This window comes from Apiotrichum porosum, assembly GCF_003942205.1.
Source record: "Apiotrichum porosum strain DSM 27194 chromosome Unknown scaffold_7, whole genome shotgun sequence".
In the NCBI taxonomy this organism is placed as follows: Eukaryota; Fungi; Basidiomycota; class Tremellomycetes; order Trichosporonales; family Trichosporonaceae; genus Apiotrichum; species Apiotrichum porosum.
In genome coordinates, this window is record NW_021167114.1 from 670,749 (window position 1) to 691,862 (window position 21,114).

General features: G+C 60.3%; 5 protein-coding genes across 5 annotated transcripts; 4 read left to right on the forward strand and 1 right to left on the reverse strand.

Annotated features, from left to right (window-relative positions):
• Positions 1 to 796: 796 nt before the first annotated feature.
• Positions 797 to 3,400, forward strand: EHS24_008554 (uncharacterized protein; the record flags this gene model as incomplete). The annotated part of the gene is made up of 2 exons (XM_028623865.1): positions 797 to 2,700; positions 2,740 to 3,400. 2 exons carry the CDS (start codon positions 797 to 799, stop codon positions 3,398 to 3,400), a joined length of 2,565 nt encoding a protein of 854 aa, XP_028475839.1.
• An 891-nt stretch (positions 3,401 to 4,291) lies between these two features.
• On the reverse strand, positions 4,292 to 7,230 carry EHS24_008555 (uncharacterized protein; the record flags this gene model as incomplete). The annotated part of the gene is made up of 5 exons (XM_028623866.1): positions 4,292 to 5,004; positions 5,044 to 5,465; positions 5,514 to 6,233; positions 6,277 to 6,775; positions 6,837 to 7,230. The coding sequence occupies 5 exons, from the start codon at positions 7,228 to 7,230 to the stop codon at positions 4,292 to 4,294; spliced, it is 2,748 nt and encodes a 915-aa protein (XP_028475840.1).
• A 1,472-nt stretch (positions 7,231 to 8,702) lies between these two features.
• Positions 8,703 to 9,902, forward strand: EHS24_008556 (uncharacterized protein; the record flags this gene model as incomplete). Its single annotated transcript, XM_028623867.1, has 4 exons — positions 8,703 to 8,730; positions 8,788 to 8,861; positions 8,904 to 8,997; positions 9,094 to 9,902. 4 exons carry the CDS (start codon positions 8,703 to 8,705, stop codon positions 9,900 to 9,902), a joined length of 1,005 nt encoding a protein of 334 aa, XP_028475841.1.
• A 5,667-nt stretch (positions 9,903 to 15,569) lies between these two features.
• Positions 15,570 to 16,710, forward strand: EHS24_008557 (uncharacterized protein; the record flags this gene model as incomplete). Its single annotated transcript, XM_028623868.1, has 4 exons — positions 15,570 to 15,671; positions 15,749 to 15,955; positions 16,009 to 16,250; positions 16,308 to 16,710. The coding sequence occupies 4 exons, from the start codon at positions 15,570 to 15,572 to the stop codon at positions 16,708 to 16,710; spliced, it is 954 nt and encodes a 317-aa protein (XP_028475842.1).
• Positions 16,711 to 18,174: 1,464 nt separating this feature from the next.
• RPA12 (DNA-directed RNA polymerase I core subunit rpa12) lies at positions 18,175 to 19,236 on the forward strand (the record flags this gene model as incomplete). Its single annotated transcript, XM_028623869.1, has 4 exons — positions 18,175 to 18,322; positions 18,401 to 18,528; positions 18,675 to 18,770; positions 19,210 to 19,236. 4 exons carry the CDS (start codon positions 18,175 to 18,177, stop codon positions 19,234 to 19,236), a joined length of 399 nt encoding a protein of 132 aa, XP_028475843.1.
• Between the last annotated feature and the right edge of the window lie 1,878 nt (positions 19,237 to 21,114).

Sequence of the window (21,114 nt, forward strand, 5' to 3'; positions counted from 1 at the left end):
CTCTCCCTCTTCCTCCTCCTCTTCCTCCTCCTCTTCCTCCTCCTCCTCATTCTGGTCTCCTTGGACTCCAACTTCGTACCCAACACAGTACAACCTCGTAAGTAGGTCGTCGGAGAGTTGCGCTTGGCCCCTGCGTCTGGCCTTTTGCCCGATGATGGACGTATGGACGGACATATGAGGGTTCCGCGCGTGCGTGTGGGGACCACAACATCCCTGCACACGGCGCTCCAAACAACACAACGAGCAAAGCTCCACACTGCCCACTTGTGCTCCTTATTGTCGCCTTCTGGGCTTCTATCTGCTTAGGCTGATACTCGCTCAGAGCTGCGCAGGACGACGTTTGTCACTGCTCCATCTGTCGCCATCCAGAGAATCCCCCCCCCCCCCCCCCCCGCACCGTTCACAGCCCCTCTTCCTTTGATCTTCACACATCCTCTCTCCACCGTCCATATCACACCCCATCCTGCAACCCTTTTATTCTCCAGTGCTCCAGAACGTTGTGCTTGCAGGCGGAACTCTCACCACCGCCCATAGCCGCCTCTTCAGCCGCGTGGCGCCTCTCGCACGGCACGCGCTCGTGGATCGTGTCGATCGAACCTCCCCATCTTCCATCGGTGGTTGGTCCAACCATCAACGCGCACACAACTCTTGAACGAGTCAAAAGCTTTTTCTTTCTCCCCATCACTTCCTCACTCCACCGAGAACAACACTCGTATCACCACACCCTCCTGTTTATTTGCTGCTGCATATAAATCCTCTAAAATCGACCCCAATCCCCGTCGTGCCTGCTGCCACCATGGGATCTCGGGCGGTCCCCGACGCACCGCTGGGCTTGCAGCCTTCGCCTGCTGCATACCATCACCACTTCAGCCAGGTCGCGAACCACCAAGCAACATTCCAGCAACCACCTCCTGCTTCGTATCCGTCGTCTTCGCAGCAACAGCACGTGGTCCACCACATGACCCCATACTCTGTCTCGCCTGTCAGCCGTCCACTTTCCGCCACCATGAACGGCAGCACCCCACCCTATGCCTATGCCGCCGCCACTCCGCCCACACACACAGTGGTCGCGCCTCATTCCCAGCCAGGCCAGCCAACCGGTCTTCTGCCTGCATTTTCTCTCCAAGTCCCCACCGTACCTCGTTACTCGTACGGATACTCGTCCTCCATTCAAAGACCTCCAGGACAGGCGGACTACCTGCCCGCTCAACAGTTCCAGCACAATGGCGGCGTCGGCTGCGGGGGTGGGGGTGGTGGTGGTGCCTTCCTCGGCTGCCCAGTATTCAACCCTTCTCCACCTGGACTGTCTCCGGGCTACTCTCACTCGCCTGCCAGCTCGACTGGATTTCCCCATTCACCCATGTCCACAAACGCGAGCCCGCACTCCAACTTGAGGCATCAGATAACAGTCCCCACACAAGCGTATCCGGTTCCTCACAGTGCACCCTCGCTCGACGCTGTCGAGGTCGACGTCCAGACGGCCAAGGAGTACGTGAACCCGTCACTCTTTAACAACCGTCCCTTTGAGAGGTCAATTTCTTATGATGGTGGCTCGAGTGCAGTCAAGTTGGAGCCTGACAAGGCTCGTACTTCGCCACCCCGTTTCGCAATGTACGACTTTGTGGGCGGACCAGGAGGAATGGCAAGGACTGCCATCAGTCATCCAGTCCGACCAGCCTTCCCTGACGCGGACTTTGCCCGTCCCGTGTCCACTTGCCAGAGTGGCACCAGCATCGCCCCCTCTCCACGTCCTTCTCCCACTGATGGGGTCTTTCTCGGCAACGTCCACGTCAACTGGAGTCCTACAGAAAACAACGCCGATATGCTTTCAGATGCCGGCTCGGAAGGAAGTGACGAGGAAGACGTCAAGCCTGACATCCACGACAAGTCTCACTCGCCCACCCCCGAGCTCCTAGGTCGTCAGGAGCCCGACTTTGTCTCCAACAGCCCTGCCCTCTCTTCACTTCCGAGCCACAGGTCCTCGCCTCTCCCCACAGAGTTTAGGGGGGTCCAGAAGCCGGAGTGGGTGAGGCGTAACCGTCGCCCCTCCCAGCACCGTACGCAATACGAGAGCGAGGGTGAACCCGAGCTCTCTGACCTGTCCGATTCCGATTCCGAGGCCCCCGAGGATAAGGATGACAGCGAGTTTGTTCCTGGTATGGTCTCCACCAAGTCGAGGTCGAGGAAGCGCACACGCAGGGGATCCACCACCACCTCACCGGGTCGACCCGTCGTCTCACGGAACGTTTCCGTGTCCGCCACGCCCGCAGCGGCGGTTGCCACAATGTCTACTTTTACGGGGCCAGTGCCTGCCTCTGCAGCTCAACCACCACCCGTGTCCCTCTTTGCCCTGCTGCAGGTGTACCCGGACATTCCAAGGCTCTACCCTTTGTTCTACTACACGCTCCTGAACGACCTCAAGCTCAACCCGGACGCGGCGCCCATGATCGGCACCATCCCGCAGACGTACAGCCAACTGGAAAAATCCGACGCGCTGCGTGCCTTCTTCCACCGCGGCCGCCGCATGCTCGCCCAGCTGGACGCGTTTACCGCCCGCTGTGAAGTCCACATTGACCAGTTTGGCACGCGCGCCTGGCCGCCCATCGACCGTGCCATGCGCGTGGCGATTCGCGAGGTGCGCCGAAAGATTGTCGAGCGTTGCGAGAATTACAAGTACACCAGGCGCGATATCCTCGACAAGTACGTCCAGGGCCCCGTGGTTATGACTGACACCCACAGGCAGCTAGGAAAAGGACGCTGGGCACCCATCGAGCAGGGCATGGTCGAGTGGAAGCCAGGCATGAACAACGCCGATCCGGCGATGGACCTGCGCGGCGTGAGCCTCGTCCGCCCCACCGCGCCGGGCGTGGGCGTGGGTATGGGCATGGGTGGTCCGCCACACACCCAGACGCAGACCATGCCCCAGACCCAGGCCCAGATCCAGACCCAGACTCCCCAGCTCCCAAGCACGGGCAGTCGCCATGCACACCCCATGCCGCCGCGCCCCAAAATCAAGGACGAGGTCGTGTCACCCGAGTCGCCGCAACAGCATGGGTGGCCGCAGAAGCGCCCTCGAGCTGTCCCGACCGCCTCGCCAACACCCGCAACTGCCACTGTCCTGGTCTCCACCACCCCGCCAGACGCTACCACTCGCGCAACCGCGTCTACCTCCTCTACACCCTCGAACGGAGGCCGAGACGGCCAAGACACGGCGCACCCAGGGCACCAGGCCGCTCCCAAACGCCGCAAGCGCAACAACACGAGCGAGGGCTCGTCCGGCACGTCTGGCACCAACCAGTCACCCCAGGCCGCCTACCTCGACCGTGACGCCATGCACTCTCGACAGCAGGAGTACGGGCCTTACCGCTACGACGGCAGAGCCGGCATGGATGACGAGTAAGCGGCCAAAAGGGGCCATGATGGAGAGGGCCAGGCGCAATCCATCTCCGCCACATTCGCCGCGGCATCTTGTTTGGATCTCCCCCGTGAACCGCTAGACCTAATGACAGGGACAGTTTGGTTGGGCGCAGAAGAGAGAAAAGAAGGCAAGGTCAAGGCAAGGACCAGGCTGCCGTGTACATAGACCAAGACTACAGGCGTGTAAAGATCCCTCCGAGTTGTATATAGCGTTTTTCACACCCCGAGTAGCGCGCCTCGCGCGCCCATGCAGAGATACACTTTGACAGTGAGGCTGTGTACCAGGGAAAAGGGTATGTAGAGAGTGGGAGGGTGTATGGGAGATGGGAGATGGGTGATGGGTGGTGATGGGCGATAGTGGATGAGAGATGCGTGATGGCAGATGCGGAATGGTAAATGGCGGACAATGCGTGGCGGCGTAGTGATGTGACATACGGACAGACATTGCCCAGAGGGTCAGGTATTGTAAGCGACGGCTCGTCCGCCATTCATATCCACTCGCATACGAGAGGAGAGCACTGGGTTACTTCTAGCTACGTTTTGCGCCGGGTAGACCCTCCGGGTACGGATCTCTTGCAATGATCACGACCAAGCGTGTGGTAGAAGGGCACGTCAAGGGCATACCCCGTCCGACGCCAACGCCCACGCCAGACTGTCGGCCCAACCGCGTTGCGCCGCTGCAGTCAATAAGACCAGACGAGGCCTGTAGTCGAGTGCGCTGGGATCTAGGCGTGTATGATACCCGGCGGCCGCGGGCCGACACATACAACCAGGAAGGTTGCCTTAGGAATGGGCGGCCGTGGCCAAGAGTCGGCGAAACATCCAGAACAATCAACACGCGCGGTGTTCGTCATGTCATGTCTACGCGCTGGGTTCAGCCGGGCCCCTGCGTCTGCCCGTGAAGCCCTACGTGCGGGTGCATGCTCGGTCCCATGTGGAAGGTCTCGTCGGAGCTCAACGACGACGTGTCCCCGTTGGGCGTGAGATATTGGAGCCACGCGGCGCCGCCGTCGTTGATCGTGATGGGCGGGGTGGGCACGGTGGTGCTGGTGCCGGTGCTGTTGCTGACGCTCCCGGCGGGGCCTGGCTCGGGCGTGTGCTGTGGGCTGGCGGCGGGCGAGTGGAAGCCGCGCGACACGTCCATCTTGTCCTTGAGCGTCGAGCGCGACGTTAGGAACAGGACGTGCAGCGGGTGGTGTGGGTCGTTGGCGAATTCGCGCGGGAAGCGCGTCTCGTAGTCGACGTTGACCTGGCGCGACCCTCCCAAGTTCCAGTTGGCGTTGCGCGCATTGTAAGGGTGCGGCATGCGACGCCAGTCTGAGCCGGGGGGAGGCATGTGGCCGAGCGTAAGGCCGTCGGACCGGATCGCCTCGGCGGGAATCCCGAGCTCATCGTAGCATGACTGGAGCATCTGGTCAATCATGCCGCCGTGCCGCGCGCCAAGGCAGAAGCGACGGGCCATGGCCTTGAACGTCATCCTAAAGACGTCGATTTCCGACAGCAAAAGTTTGGCGAGGGCGAAATCCTTGGCCTCGAGTGCGCGCTGGTAGAAGAGAACAAACGTGCGCGCGGCTGCGAAGAAGTAGACTGCAATGTCAGCTCAGATCTCCGTGCCGATTAGCTTACAAGAGGCAACAGGAGTGAGAACGTAGGAAAAGTCCAGGGTCGTGCTGGTGAGGAGGTACACTACGGACAGAATGGCCCTGGACTCTGCGAGGATGCGGATACTGCTCGGGTCGTTCATGTTGGTCATGTCGGCAAACGACTCGTGGAGCTTGATGGCGGCAACGTGCGGGATGAGGTGGGCAGCGACGAGGTCGGCATCGACACCCTTGCGCTGACCGTCGCTGGGGCGGAGCGGGTCGCGCAGCTCGGGAGGGAACGAGTAGTGGTAGGCTGTAATGTCGCCATCGAGTTTGCGGAACAGGCTCGTCGCGCGCGCCGAGAAGGGGTCGTCGAGCGCCTGGCATTTGCGTCTAAACTTGATGATCTGGCCCAGAAGGTGCAGGCCCTTTGCGAAGAGGACAAAGTTGTCTACCACAGGGTGGCTATATGTTGTCAGCAAAGAGAGCCGCGAAATTGATTTGATCACGCACAAGGTGTAGAGGTCAAGTGAGTACCACGTTTGGGGATTTTCAGTAATCTTGCCTCCTTGGTCAAAGTCTGCGCGGGCGGCAGGCAGACGACACATGAGCTCGTCGAGGGCGACGGCGTTGGGCCAGCCAGACGTCGCAGCGGCAGAAAAGTCCATGATCGTGATGTAGGCCATCAGGAGACGACGCTCCTCCCGGTGCCAGTCCTCCTCTGGGGCATCGAGAATGGCGTTGCGTGTACGCGCGTTACCCTTGGTGTCGGACATGAGGCCGAGCGGGACAGCAAGGCGGCTCGCAGCTCCAGTCACCATCCAACCCTCCATCCACTTGGCGTGCTGCTGGTAGTAGACGGTGAGAATGGTTTGAGCCTGGCAGATTTCAAACAGTCTGCGGCCTGTGCTGTTGCCAACACGGATCTCGAGCTGCGCAAAGTGCGCATGACGTTCGCCAAAGCAGGTCTGGCTCGCGGCCTCCTCGTCCGCAGACATGTTAACAGGTCGGGGCTTTTGGCCCTCAATAGCCGAGTTGGTGCGCCTCAGTGACTCTTCGACAGACTCCATCTTCACTGCTGCGCTGTAGCGGGCAGTCACAGCGCAGATGGCGTGGAGGAGGGCCGGGTGGGGGAAGTTGGCGTGGGTCGGGGGTAGGGCGAGATGCTGCATAAACGCCTGACGATGGATAATGCGCGAAATGGATGGGACAACGTTGAAAAAGGTGGTTACGCTGCGGTGGCTTGTTAGCCGGATCACGTCAAGAGGCCACTCACAGATGATCCAACATTGACGGCGTAGGCAGGCGGGGTGGCCATCCAGGCCAGAATATCTCCAAGAACGGTCCGCTGGCATGGGCTACGTCCTCCTCGATGGACTCGACGAACGCATTTGGGAGAATGCCTTCCGGGGCAGCAGTCGTACCGGGGATCCCGGCGTGCATGCTCAACCCCACAGGCATACTCTGCATGCCAATGTGGGAGCTGTCGAGGCCCAGAGGACCGTTGAGGAACGCGTCGCTCAAAGGCGTACCGCCGGGGTGGCCCGCCATCTGCTCCGAGTGGAGCATAACAGGCGGGGTGGTCTCGTGGGGAACGTTTGACCCAGAAGGGTGCAGGTCGGCGCCGTGTTCCAGGCCCGTCGTCTCCATCTGCCAATTCATGGTGCTGCCGCTACCACCCATCCAGTTCTGTTGGACGTCGGCGGCGACTGCGGTCGTCGAGGCCTGCGGAGTGGTGGACATGTGTGCCAGCGCGTTCTGCAATTCGGCTTGACCTAGTTAGCATCTAACTGCACACACAAGTGTCGTGCATTCTATGCGCCGAAGCAGACTCACCAATACGAGCTTCAAGCTTGCGAACGGCGTCGCGCGGGTCCTCGCCGTCGGCCATCGACGTGGGTTCTTCCTCTTCAGTCTCATTCTCTGTGCCGTCCTCGTAGACGCACTGGATGCCCTTGGCATCGCGTTCGGCATCGGGCTGCGTCCGCGCAAGGAAGCGGAACGACCTCACGCAGCTTGAGCAGTGTGGGCGTGAAGCATCGCACTTGATGCGTCGGCGGCGACACGGGAGGCACGCCTGGTTACGGTGCAGCTGGTTTGCAGAACGGTTCAGTTTCCGTGGTGGGCGGGCTGCTCCAGGCCCAACGGTGCCAGCCGAGGATGTTGTGGGAGCCGACTGGTCTTGCGACGGGTCGACGGGCCACTGCAGTGTGTCGGCGGCGGGGGCCATGGTGTTGGGGGATGGCTTTGGATGGCTGCCAGAGGCGTGAGAGGATGTGGGGAGTGCAAAGGCAAAGGTTCGACGTTTGACGGGCAACGAGGAATGGGTGTGTGAGTGCGATTATCGGCCAGCTCGGCTGGGTAGCGGCCGCTGGGTGGCCACAGATCGGCCCCCGTCCCCACACCCCCCAGGCAACAACCCCATCCTCGTCTCGCTCCGCCCGCCCAGCTTCCGTCCCCTCCCCTGCACACCCTGGCTGCCAAGCAGGTGCGTAAGCCTATGCGTGGTTTCGGCAGGCATTGCCCATGTGTACAATAGTATCTGTCCCAATCGGCCATCATTGGCACGTACTGCAGTCCGTCCACAACACAATCTCTCTCTCGCTCTTTTTTGGGGGTGGTGACAAGACGCTTCCTTTGTGCGCAACATCGCGCTTACTCTCGAACGCAACCCACCGTCCAGTCTGCCTTCATTGTTCCCACAAGCCCAGGCCTCTGGCCACCGTGTGGTGCTCCAGGAAAAGGGTAAACTGCCCCACCGGCCACCGGCAAGGCCGCTGTCGTCGGCAGCCCGACCCCGAAGGCAGCAGCAACCAGAGGGCCAGAGGGGGCTACGACCCTGGGTCGACGTTATAAAGCAAAACAGGTGCAGCAGGTCGACAACAGGACATACACAACGCCACACCTTGCACCCCAGCATGCGGCTTCTGTCCCCCGCTTTATTGCCTGCCATGCCACTTGTGCTGAAAGGTGTCCTTGTGGATGTCCGCCGACTTGACTTTTGGGTCCCGACCTCAACCAAGAGCACACAGCGTGCCGAGCTTACGAGCTTCCGAGATGCGCATGCCGCCGGAGTCTGCCGCCACTTGGCCACTTGGAACTTCAAACCGGGGCCACGTGGCCAAGCCTCCCTCGGCGCTCGGCGAACGGCGCTGCTGAGCTTTCACTCGGGTTGCGTTTCCGTTGTTCCGGGTTCCGACTCACGGCCATGTCCTTGTGGTCTTTTACGTTCACGTTTGTCGAATTTGATTACAAACCCTGTGGTTCCCCTCCCCACAACACTGAGATGTTGTCTGTCGTGCTGGCACACTGCCGCACTGCGTCCCCTCGCCCCCCTCTCGTGAACAGAACCCCTGGACTGCGGCGGCGATGTGAGTCAAAGAAAGGCACTTGAGAATCCAGAAGGTATTCGCCACAAACACTCGTCTGCCAGATTCCAAGATGGAGGCAATCAACCGTCAAAATTAACGTGTACTTCAAGTCAGATTTAGTTGGCCACACTGATCACGTGACTTTTTCGGACCACCGGACCGGTCGCTGCAGGTGTCCCTGACGGACAGCAACGGCAGTGGCCGGCTCGCGCTCCGAACCGCGGCATCGACTGGGCTTTATGAGCTCCTCCCGAGCTCGGAATCCATCACACTCTTCACTCCTCCTTACCTCTTTCCACTCCCCTCCCCTCGCCTCCCCCCCACAACCAAAATGGCTGCCCCCCGTGTCCTCATCTGCGGTAAGTCCCTCCTGCCTAGCTAGCTACCGGCGACCTCCAACGCTGACCTCGTTCTAGCCAACCCCGAGAAGGGCCTCATCTGGACCAAGCAGGATGCCGCCGAGAAGCTCGCTGGCGTTGCTGAGATTGTCGTGAGTTATCCATGCTGGTGACGGGGAAACTGACAGGTGTAGGAGCTCCAGTCGGCCAACCGCGCTGCCTTCTTCGAGGACTGCAAGACCAAGTACGCCGGCGTGACCGCCGTCTACCGCCACAACGACAGTGCCAGTGAGTAATTCTCGCAGCCCGCCCCCCACCTGGGAAACCTACCGAGGGTGGTGTTTGTGTGTGTGCGTGGACCTTTGTTCTGACAATGTCTCTCAGGCGCTATTGGTTTCTTTGACAAGGAGCTCATTGACCACTTCCCCGAGTCGGTCAAGCTCGTCGCCCACAACGGTGCCGGCTACGACCAGATTGACGTTGCTGCCTGCACTGCCCGCGGCATCGCCGTGACCCACACCCCTCTCGCTGTTGACTCGGCCACCGCCACTGTCGGCGCGTACCTCGCCATCTCTGCCCTCCGCCAGTTCCACCGTGCCGAGGTCAACGTGCGCACTGGCCAGTGGAAGTCGGGTCTCATCCCCGCCCTGGACCCCGATGGAAAGACTGTCGGCATCATCGGCATGGGCGGCATTGGCTCGGCGCTCGCCCGCCGCCTGCTCGCCTTTGACATGAAGGTCATCTACTACAACCGCAACGAGGTCTCGCCCAAGCCCGACTTCCCTTGCACGTACGTTTCCAGCGTCGAGGAGCTGCTCCGCCAGTCGGACGTCGTCTCGCTCAACCTGCCGCTCAACGACAAGACCAAGAACTCGTTTGGCAAGGAGCAGTTTGCCCAGATGAAGAAGGGCTCGATCCTCGTCAACACTGCCCGTGGCGGTGTCGTCGTCGAGGACGACCTCATTGCCGCCCTCGAGTCGGGCCACCTCTTCTCGGCCGGCCTCGACGTCTTCCCCGACGAGCCCAACGTCAACCCCAAGCTCGTCGCCATGGACAACGTCACCCTCCTCCCCCACATGGGTACCGAGACCCGCGACACCCAGCGCAAGATGGAGCTCCTTGTCCTGGACAACATTGCGTCGTTTGTCAAGGGTGACGGCCTCCTCACCCAGGTCGCCGAGCAGAAGAAGTAGAGCGGAGTTTGGTTTTTTTATCTCGTCGCACCTTTTTTTGTATATGCACATGTTTTCGGTAGAAGTGTCGGGCCATGAGAGGCAAGGGAGCAAGGTAGTGGTCATTGCGACTACCAAAGGTGCTGCGGAAGTGCAGAAGCGTTTTGTGTGCGCGCGCCCACATCTCAGTCACGTTCGGCCCGGGTCCCATTAACGTGTGGTTTAAGCCGAGATGCGTCAAACACAGTACGTGAGTGTCGTTCAAGGTAATAAATAGGGGAGTGTCGTTCCAAGATAATAGGTGAGTGTCGTTCCAAGACGGTACGTGGGAGTCCTTCCAAAGCTGTACGTGAGACATACTCCCAGACAGTACATGCTATGGGACGAACTAACTCGCGCAGTGCTGAAACATTCATCACGGTCGGTTGTTAAACTGGGAAGAACGTTGACCCTCGGCCGCCACAGAACGGCGTCTATGCGCGCAACGGTGGATGACATCAGTCTTATCTACTTGCTCGGTCTGCGCAGTCACCCTCTCGGTCAACGAACGCCTTTCTGCTCTCGGTCATCGTCAGGTGGGCCAAGCGGTTGTGCACACAGTGCAAGGTGTCCCGACCTCGGTAACCTATACGCAACAGGGGCATGTACAGTAGGCCGCGGGGCCCTGTCTGCTCACACGACACGTCTCGGCCAATGGTGCCACATGTCGACTCCACCATACCACACTGGCCAGTAATGACACTCGTATTACCAGCACACGCGCGAGCCCCACATGCCAAGACTCGTTGAAGTCTGGGACCCCACCTGTCTGTCGTATCTTCAGTGGCCGGGTACTTTGATAACAGCGGGTCAGCGGGCACGACGAAAACGAACGTCGGGCTCTGAACGCGGTCGTGGTAACCGTTCGTGCTGCTGCACGCAGCTTTCCACTCAATCGATGAGCCTAAACCGCAACGGAATTGCTGACAGCGCCTCGGTCGTGCAGAAGCCCACGCTGGACGGGCAAGTGGGATGCAGATTACAGCAGAGTGTTGACGGCCGCTATCTTGAAATACTTACTTTCGTCTTGGCGTCATCGATCGCTTACATGCAGCACCGCCCAAGCTTGAAACACACCCAGCCATACACCCCACCCACGACGCCAAGACAGTTTTAAGCCAGCTAGATCCCATATCGCGATGAAAGCGAAACGCGCCTACGTACAGTGTAGTGCCACACCCAAACTACCGTTTCCTGGCGGGCCGACACACCAGTGTCCTGTGCGCACGATACCGAGCATGCCGAGCTCACGCCCGTCGCCCTGCTCTGTCTCCGCACAGACACATGCATATCTCGTCGCGCGGGGCAGGCGGGCGTCTCTATGCATGTAAGTTTTCCTTCCCCTCGCTTTCCGCGGCACATGCCCGATTGAGACTCGATGCAAACGAAAGAAAACGCCCAAAATTACAGTCCGACAAGCGCCGAGGTGTCCCCCCGACGACGACACACCACCCTCGCGACTGGCTCGGACTAACCGTGCGCGACAGTCGACGGTGCGACGGTCGCGTACCCCCCTCCTGCACGCACAGTTCACATGTGCCAGACTAGTGGACATGTGCAGCATGTCCTGATGCAAGTACATGCGATGTGGTGTCGTTTCGGATCTGACACACAGCGAGCTTCGGTGTCGTGTCATGTCGGGGAAGGAGGGTACACGGACCGCGTTTGATCACGTATGACTGTACGACCGGCTCACGTCGACGCGACGCCGTGCCGCACACTGGCACACGCCCATGGCGCCGCCGGCTCTCGCTAGTTTACCTTGGTTTGTCGCGCGGCTGGCTCGTCTCGTACTCGTCCCGGCTCCCCCCGCTCGTACCCGGTCGGGAATGGATGAAGCGATGAAGCGAGACAGGCCACCAAAAGACGGCGAATGTGTGTTAGTGCTGTAAGTGCTGTTGCATGCCCTGCTGGCTGCTTTGAGTATTGCGGTTTCGCACTTCGCGAGGTGATCGGGGTGAGCCTGTGGACGGGGGCCTCGGTGGCAGCAATGCGCAGCACCCAATGCAGTGATGTGGTGTGAAGGAACAAGAGATACCACTTGTGGGGGGTTGTCTCTCGGGACCTGGTCTTATGGATCTTACTGTGCCTTTTTGCGTATGATGTTTGAGCGTCTCGTCGAGTCCTGGCCGCCAAGCACGCACGGACGCCAGGTATGGACAGCCATTGCGTTCAGGATAAGGATCGGGACAGGAGAGTTTGGTACGCTATGGAGAAAATGTGTGACGAGGCAACGGAGGGATGTGGGTGACCGGTGACGGACGGTCTTCAACGTGGTGCACCTGTTACATGTTGTTACGTGTAACAACCACACGGCACGGACAGCGTTCGGGACGTGATCGAGCTTATCGAGCAATGGAGGTGGCAGTCAGTCCCTTTGGTAGTTCGAAAGAGGCAGCAAAGAACGAGATGCAGCATCACGCCCAGCGAATGTTTTGCCTGACACGTCAAACGCGGAACCTGGCCCGTGCGACGCGGCGCCGCGCGCGCGACGCGACGCAAGAGTGGTACAGTCTCCCGTGTACCGGACACGCACGCGTACAGGCGCCGTACGCCGCCAAAAGCGCCATGGACGACGCCGTGCACCGCCTATCGGACGCGATCCGACGGCGCTCCATCGGCTCCCCCCGCTCAAAGAATGCCGGAAAGGCAAGGAGAAAAAAAAAAGTGTCAGAGAGGGGAGGCGTCGGTGCGTCTGGCGTGTTTTTGGTCTCTTGTCCGCAGCAAGGCCGGCGGAGGAGGAAGTCCACCCATGACCCACCTGCCTGAGTCGCTGGCGGGTTATCCGAGAGGTGTCGTGTCGGGTTCAGTGGCGTCTGGTCCGACTGCAGCGGCTTGCGCTGGCGCAGCACCGACGGGCCATGGCCCGGTGCTCGTGCGGGTGGGTGCGAACGGTCAAACCCGGGCGACAGGCTGAGGGACTGAGGGACTGACTTCTGTACGAACGGTCACTGACGGAGACTGTGGGCGTGGCGCAATGATCGCGATGACTAGTTTGACTAGAACTTTGGCGTTTGGGGCGGGCCCATTCATAAGGGTTGTGGGTGTGACGCTTTTCAGGTGGGGGGGGGGATTGTGTCTTTTGGCGCGTCACTTGAATGCGGAATATGGTGGCGAAAGTGTACTTTTAAAATGAAAAGAGGAACGTTCATATGTGAACAGATTAGCGGAGGCACATGAGGGGCTGTGGAGACTCTGTTGGACATTATGACATGACGCGCTTTGTCTGCGCCAGATGTCTCAAGCAGTCGACGGCCAGCTGCGTCAAAAGAATGGTCTGTGATCTGTGACGAGAGCAGTTGCAGTAATATTTTGAACAGGCAGCGAAAGCAGTTGAGACATGCCGTCAGCCACCGACGTCGTGGAACGCTGTAACAGAAAAAAAGTGGAGGCAGGGGCTTGGCGGGAGAGAGAGAGAGAGAAGGTAGGGGAGAGAGGGTGCGGGAACGGGTGGTGCGAGAGAGCGCGAGAGCAAGTGCACTGGGCATGAGCAGAGGAAGCAAAGAGCACAAGAGCTCTACGCTGGCGCTCACGGGCGAACACGCGCCGCTGTCTTGTCCTGAGCCAGTGCCTAGATGTCACGCGCCGCTGGAAGCCCAGGGTTCGTCGTCATTACATCGGGTGCAGCCAGAGGCAGCCTCGTGTTACGCTTCAAATGGGCTGGCTGCTGCTGCTGCGGGCGGGGAGTCGGCTGGGTGCGATAGAGAATGTGCTACATGCAGCAGGCAGGCAGCTGACGCACAGGTATATAGTACAGGTGTGGTGCACAGGTGCGACCGTTAGATGAGAGGGAATACAGGTCGATAGCGCGAGCTCGAGGACAGGTAACCATAGGGACAGGCAGACGCCAATGCCGCGCCCAAAAGGTTGCCGGCATACGGCGCGACAGAGGAACAGAAAGACAAAAAAAAAAAAAAAAAGTTGCTGTTGATTTACTGGGTTTTTGTTTTTTGCCACCCACGCCGCCCAGGATACCCCCAGGTTCCGGCATTCCCGCGTACCGTGTGTGGTTCTAGACCGCTCCCCTGGGCACACCCAGCAACTGCATTCCGTTCTCACGCAACGAAGCCTTTGAATCGCGCCTTTTGTCAGACACATTCGCTGCGCAACCACTTGGCACACTGCACACCAAAGAAGAGGGGGGCGGAGGCGCGTGCAATGCATATGGAATGGGTGGGTATGTAGTGCGTGATTGACACCGTGCGTATCATCACATAGCAGCAACTGTTTCTGCCCGCTTTGGGACAGTTGGGGGTGTGTGTCAAAAAAGCACGAACCCAGTGTTGCCACCTTGTGACAGAACCTGTGCGCGCGCGGGGCGGGGCTGTGGGCTGTACGGGCTGTGGGCCTGGGTCCGAGCGAGGGAGGCGCCAGGGGCAGGCAGCCAAATCAGCAGCGCGCCATAACGCAGCAGCAGAGGACGGACGCATGCATCCAAAGCAGCTACACTGAACTGACCCGACTGCTCTGCTGCTGCTGCAAGGGGAAAAGGAACCCCCGAAGAGTGTGCGCTCCTGTGTTGTGGCCTGTGGGCGGCCGGCGGGTCGTCCGCCACCCGCGCGCGCCGCACACGGTTCCCTCTCCCCTGATGGCTCTCTCTGTGCAGAGAGACAGAGGTACAGAGAGAGAGAAAGAGGAGTGTCGAGTCTGTGGTGTGTGCCAGCGCCAGACAGAGAGAGGCCCAATGCACAGAGAGGTACACAGAGACGACCTCGAGCACTGTGCCGTGCGTGCCCGCCCGCCCGCCCGCCCGCCCCCTCGCTCTCGCCTCGTCCTCCTTTTCTACACCATCTCTCACACTTGTCTTTCACTCTCTCATCCATCAATCATCTCTCTACTCTCTACATTCCCGGTTCTTTAAACCTTCCGTACATACACACACACCAAACCCGCGACACCTTATAACGTCCTCCGTCACAGGCACCCAATAACTTAACACTCCCACAACAAACACTCTTTGCCACCCACCCCCCCACCACCATCCATCATAATGTCCGCCGTTGAGGAGACCAAGGTGAGCACACAATACACCCCATCACTCGCGTGCCCCCGTGGCCTCGCCGTCCTTGTCGTGTCCCACCATATGCGTCCCCCGGCTGGTTGTCGCACCGTCCACTCTCTCGCACCCCCCTCGCCTGATTGTTTTTTTGCCACCCGCCCTCGCTCCGCCCTCCGGTCGCGTTATGGCTGCAAGGGCTGCGGGGAGGGCGTTATCATAGTCCCTTTGGTGGTGGCTTTAGAGCTGCTCTATTGTCTCTCGCCTCAGGTTCACTCTCTCGCGCGGGGGGTTGTGCATTTGTGCATTTGCCTAGCGTTTTTGCCTCTTTGCATTTGCGCATTTGCATCGCCATTCGAGTCGGACGCGTCAAAGCACACCGGTTGTGTCTCGTCACAAAATGCGACCAGCCCCGCGCCGCACCAGCCAGCGCATTCACGTCCCCCCACCCGTTCCCAACGCCGCGCACAGGCCCAGTCTTCCTTCCCTGATCAACCCCCCCCCCCCCCCCCCCCCCGCTCCACTGAAACAACCGCTGACCCAGTCGTCCTCCACTCTTGCCACTTCTTATTCCCACACCATTCGTCTCTTTCCCACCACCAACCAACCCACCCACCACACCACCCATCACCGTCACCATCACACCAACCACCATGTCCGCTACTGAACAGCCCGTCGCCGTCGAGGCCCCCGTTGCCGTTGAGACCCCTGTTGTCGCCGAGGCCCCCGCTGTCGTTGAGGAGGTTGCCGCCGAGGTACGTCGCACAGAGTGGCAATAATGTGGTCATGTGGCCACCCGCCATTTGATCCGGATCTGACGCCATACCCCCAGGCTGCCCCCGTCGCCGCTGCCCCCGTCGAGGAGGCCGCTCCTGTCGTCGAGGCCGCCGCTGAGCCCGTCGTCGAGGCTGCCCCCGAGGCCGTCGCTGCCCCCGTCGAGGAGGCCGTTGCCGCTCCCGTCGCCGAGGCCACCGAGGCCCCCGTTGAGGCCGCCACTGAGGAGGCCGCCGCTGTCGCTGAGGCCCCCAAGGCCGTCAAGGTGAGTAGCGCTAGACGCTCACACGAGGGTCTGCTTGCTGACGCTGTTTCCAGGAGGAGAAGAAGGCTGAGAAGCACGGCTTCTTCTCCAAGTTCTTCGCCAAGAAGGACAAGAAGCCCAAGGCTGCCCCCAAGGAGAAGACCCCCGAGGCCACCCCCGCCGTTGAGGCCCCCGTCGAGGCCGCTCCCGTTGAGGCCGAGGCCTCCCCTGTCGTTGCCGAGGAGACCCCCGTTGTTGCCGAGCCCACCACCACCACCGTCGGCACCGAGCCCACTGCTGAGGAGGTCAAGGCTGTGTGAGTGTGATGATGAGACTGTGTCAGAGTTGAATCAGTGTGCTAATGCCACATCAGTGAGCCCGTCGCTGAGGCCCCTGCCGCCGAGGCTGACGCCCCCGTCGTCCCCGCCAAGGAGTCTCCTGTCCACAAGGCCGAGGAGGCTGTTGAGAAGGAGGCCGCCAAGGCCCTCAAGGCCGGCCGTCGTCTCTCGGCTCGCTTCACCGGCTTCTTCAAGCCCAAGGACGGCAAGAAGGAGACCACCTCGCCCAAGTCGGAGCCCGTTACCGAGGCCGCCACCGAGGCCCCCGTCGTTGCCGAGACTGAGGCCGTCGCCGCCCCCGTCGAGGCCGAGGCCGAGGCCGCCGTTGCCGAGGAGGCCCCCAAGCTGGACGAGCCCGCCAAGACCGAGCCTATCGAGATTGAGGAGCCCAAGGCCGCCGCACCACCCGCCGCTACTCCCGTCGCCGCCGCGGCCTAGAGAGTGAGCTCGAGTTTGGACGACCTTGTGTATGACCCATTTGTCACCCTCCCCGCAACCTTCCCCTAAAGCCCCATTAATGCGCCGCACCATAGCAGCGCCCCCGTCGTATACGTTTTCCCTCACCCAACCCCCCTTGACCCACTACGACGTTACGTTTTTTGTTGGCGATGTCGACTGAGTCGGCGGTAATAGCCCCCCCTCGATGCATGAGTATGTGACTTGGATAAGAGCGACCGGGGTGGAGAGGAGCGGGAGAGAGAGAGTGGGCAATGGAGCAGACGGCCCCATCGCACAGATGAAAGGGCCTCTGGGGCCAGAAAATCTCTTAAATGCGTGCCCCGGTTACATCCCGCAGTGGAGCCTGCACCAAAGTGGCAGGTATGCAGTCGCCGCAAGGTCGGTCACGAGCCCGTCTCGTAACAGCTGCATTGAGCCTTTGCCTGTGGATGGAAGAGGGACGCAAGCGGCAGAACGGGTCTTGCTGATCGGCTCATGGTACGCGGCGGCCTTTGGGCCGTTGCGTTGCGTGGATCTGTCGACTCTGCTTCTGCGTGGAGCCACAGTCGTGCAGGCCCGCACCTGGCCCGCCGTGCCTCCCGCCGTCCGCGTCAAGGTCTGTCCCACTGTCTGTAGACCCTCTGGTGGACATTGTTGGTAGCCATTTCACAGAAAGATACTCCACGTACAGACTCGTCGTCACGTTGCACGTTGCCACGCTCGCCACGCTCGCCACGCCCCCCGTGCAGGCGTTTCATGTCGTTAATGGAATACCGATGGTTCTCGTGCCACACTGAAACTGCTGGAGACTACAGGTCCGCCTTCTGCTGTGCCCCGAAGCCTCTAGAGCGCGAGGACCATTCAGACCAGCGGACGAAGCCTTCTAGAGGCTGAGGTCGGAGTCACAGCACCTACTGTGTCACTGGGGAGGAGGTCCACAGTTTCACTACTTCACATCTCACAGATCGACCTGTGTCACATGCGTACACCGCGGACATGGATAGCAGATGCAGTGCTCGGTATCGCACACCTGGGAAAGGTACGCCTTGCAGACAGTCCGTCCAGAAACACTGCTGGTGAAATGTATGATGACGAATTGCCATGGGTTAAGAAGCACCGTTTTTAAAAAGTCGTGTACAACAGTTATTTTTTTCTGTACAAGTCGAGACATAACGAGTCGCAACATGGGCCAGAAATTCCATGGTAATCGTCCCTACCCCTCTGCCAAGCACAAAGAACAGAACGGACACCTGTCGACCGCAATGCATGCTCGCGTCACGGTGACAAGGCAGCAATTGCCACCACCAGCCTAACAGACCCACGGCACCCAGGGACCCAACAAACCCGCTTACGTAACCAAATCCACTTTGCATTTACGACCTCCACTTTCAAGATTTTGTTTGGTGAACCACACACAGTCCAAGCTCTTGTCGCTTGTTTGTCGCATCCACCACCCTAGCCACCATGCCCTCCGCCGTCGCCACCACCTCAAAAGCCAAGCGCATAGGCGCGCTCCTCTTCTGTCCCGCATGCGGCACGCTTCTCGACTTGCCACGCGACGACCAGGACGAGATTGACTGCCACCAGTGTGGTCGCAAGGAGCCTGCCAGCTGTATGTCGTTGCACGGGTCGAGGCGCAAGCCACGGCCCAAGTCTGCTGGAACAAGGAAGCTGACAGAATATACCACAGCGTACGAGAACCTCCCGACTAAAACGTACTCGTCGCCCAACGCGTTCCCCTCGGCGCTCAAGGCCAAGCGTGCGCTGGTGCAGAACACGATGAAGGCCGATGAGGCGGCCAAGGGCCGTGACCCTATTGTGCGTATACCTTGCCCAGCCCAGTCTTGCCGTGACTTTGCGCGAGGTGACCGCCGACCTGCAAGAACACCTGAGGCATGCGCGAGAAGCACGGCTGGGCTACACATATACCCGAGAGAGAGCCTCGTACTGACACTGTCCCGCAGGCGCAGGAGAAGTGTGACAAGTGTGGTCACATCGGTCTCTCGTACAAGGAGATGCAACTGCGCTCGGCAGACGAAGGCTCGACCATCTTCTACAAGGTGAGCAAGAGGGCGAAAGGAGGAGGAGGAGGAGGACCACGGCTGCCATGTCTTATACACGGTCGAGGAAGCCGGCATACCTCCCCCCAGCTCCCTGTCCGTCACCACACCTGCTGACCCCCTCCCCAGTGTCTTAATTGCGCATACCAGTTCTCGACCAACAACTAGACGTGCACCGGCTGTTGTAATGCATACCCTCAACCTACGCGCACATGCGGAACTGACCGGGAGAGCGGAGAGCAGCGCACGACACTGACGCGATGACGACACATGGGCGGGCAAGGCTGGAAATGTGCGCTTCTGGCTGACAACCATTTCATTCCGGAAAGGTCTGACCGACAAGGACAGGAGGGAGCCGGGATTGCCCCTCTGGCCCAAGGAGCTGCTTGCCCTGCGCTCTGTGCCACCCTATGCTGATGCTGACACTGACACTCACCAGGTGGCCGGCCCAAGCAGCAAGATCTGAGAACGACATGGCCGGAATTTCGCTTTTCGAGAGAAACACACCGTGCACCAAAACCCCCGGATGCGCCTACTGGATAGTGCGTTATCGAGGCTGGGGAGAAACACACAACGCGACAATGCCGCTGAATGGGAATGGGCGCACTTGGTTCTCTCCGGGCTCCGGAATACCGTCAACTGCCCGTCCACACAGGCCACCCAGGCAATGCTGCGGCCAGCGGGGGCTTGTGCCGCCCACGAGCCAGCAGTCTCAGCGTTCCACAGCACATCCCACACCATGCTCGCCAACGCCGCTCTACACGTCGCTCTTCTCCATCACGACACGGTGCATCTTGTCAATGGTGCGCAGCATATTGCCTGCCGCCCAGTTGTGGGGGGTTTCTTACCCACCTGTCATGTGAACGGTGGGGGAAACCTACTGTATAGCCGGATAGCCCTCGAGGAACGCGGACAGAGTTGTGGGGAGGGAATGAAATGCTCGCCTTATCGACCCGCAGCTTGTGTGATGACGAGTGACGGGGCTGTATCAATGAGCACCACGCTGGGAGCCAGGAGCCTGGAGCCAGATGATTGCCCACCCCATTCCTCAGTCCCCAATCCCAGGCTCATTATCGGTTCGGCCTGGATGCAGTTTCCCACAGGCCACAGGCGACAGCGAGGTGCCCAACGCGGAGCAGCTCTCTCCATATCCAGGCACTCTCATTTGGGCACCCTCACGGCTTCATGAATCGGTGGCAAACCCAACAGAGACTGGCACCCTCCTGCCCCCCCCCCCTGCAAACATGACACAGCTGCCGTGAAAGTCTCTGTGTGGATCTGTGGGCTGTGGTATCCTGTGATCCTGTGACGACGGTAGGAACAGCCAGACCGGCATGCTCCAGTGCAGATGACTGATGACCTATCGTTGCGATCATTGCGTGCGGCCAGGAGCCGACGGCGGGATGCAGGATGGGCGATAGGGGATGGGGGCCGAGACAATGCCGGCTCCTCCTACGACTCACGCAAGTAGTGATTGTGGCCTGTGGTGTGCCCCGCTTGCGTCATGAATCTGTGCCGCCTCTGGCCTCTGGATCTCTCTCTGGCACGGTTGACTCGATCACGACGGCCACTACGAGACCGAAGGGACGGAACAAAAAGGCTGGGAGGGGGGTGTCGTATAGTGCGCTGTGCATCCCCGGGCTGTGCACGTCGGCGACGGGGGGGTCATGGGGGTGCATGGGTGCAGTGGTGCTTGTGGATGATGCTGTTTGCCACCGCCGTGTTCCGACCGGAGCGGGGCAGCGAGCGGGGCCAGGGTGGGGGATGGATGCCGCAGCCGAGACGTCGAGACGCGTCTCCCGGTAGCGCCAGCGGCCAGCAGCATGCCTGCAGCCTGCAGTGTTGCCACCCAGCCAAGCCGTGCAAGCCGCCGGGCGGTTCAGCCGAGCGGGCCGTGGATGCTCGTTGCTTCGCCGTTGGGCTCGTTGGGGGGCACAACCCACACCCTCATCTCGCCGTCCACATGCACCACCTCTCTTCCTCCAGCACTTACCACTACACACTGCTCCTCCCCCCTTCTCGACAATCCATATACATCGCACACCCACCCTTCTTGCATCGTCATCGCATCCTACCCGCTTCCTGACACCTGTTGCCACCCGCTCCCTGCCGAATCGTTATCAGGGCGCGGCACGCCTCGGCTCTGTCCATTCCCCCCCATCCCCCACGATCGTCGTCCGCGACCCACTCGTCAACGCTCTCTCTCTCTTCACATACACACAACATCATCCACATACCCTCTGATTCACACCGTTTAGCGACACATCGTCCCCCTACAAAACACACCTGCATTCTTCATCAAACTCGCAATCAATAACACACCCACACCCCCCCCCCTCCCTCC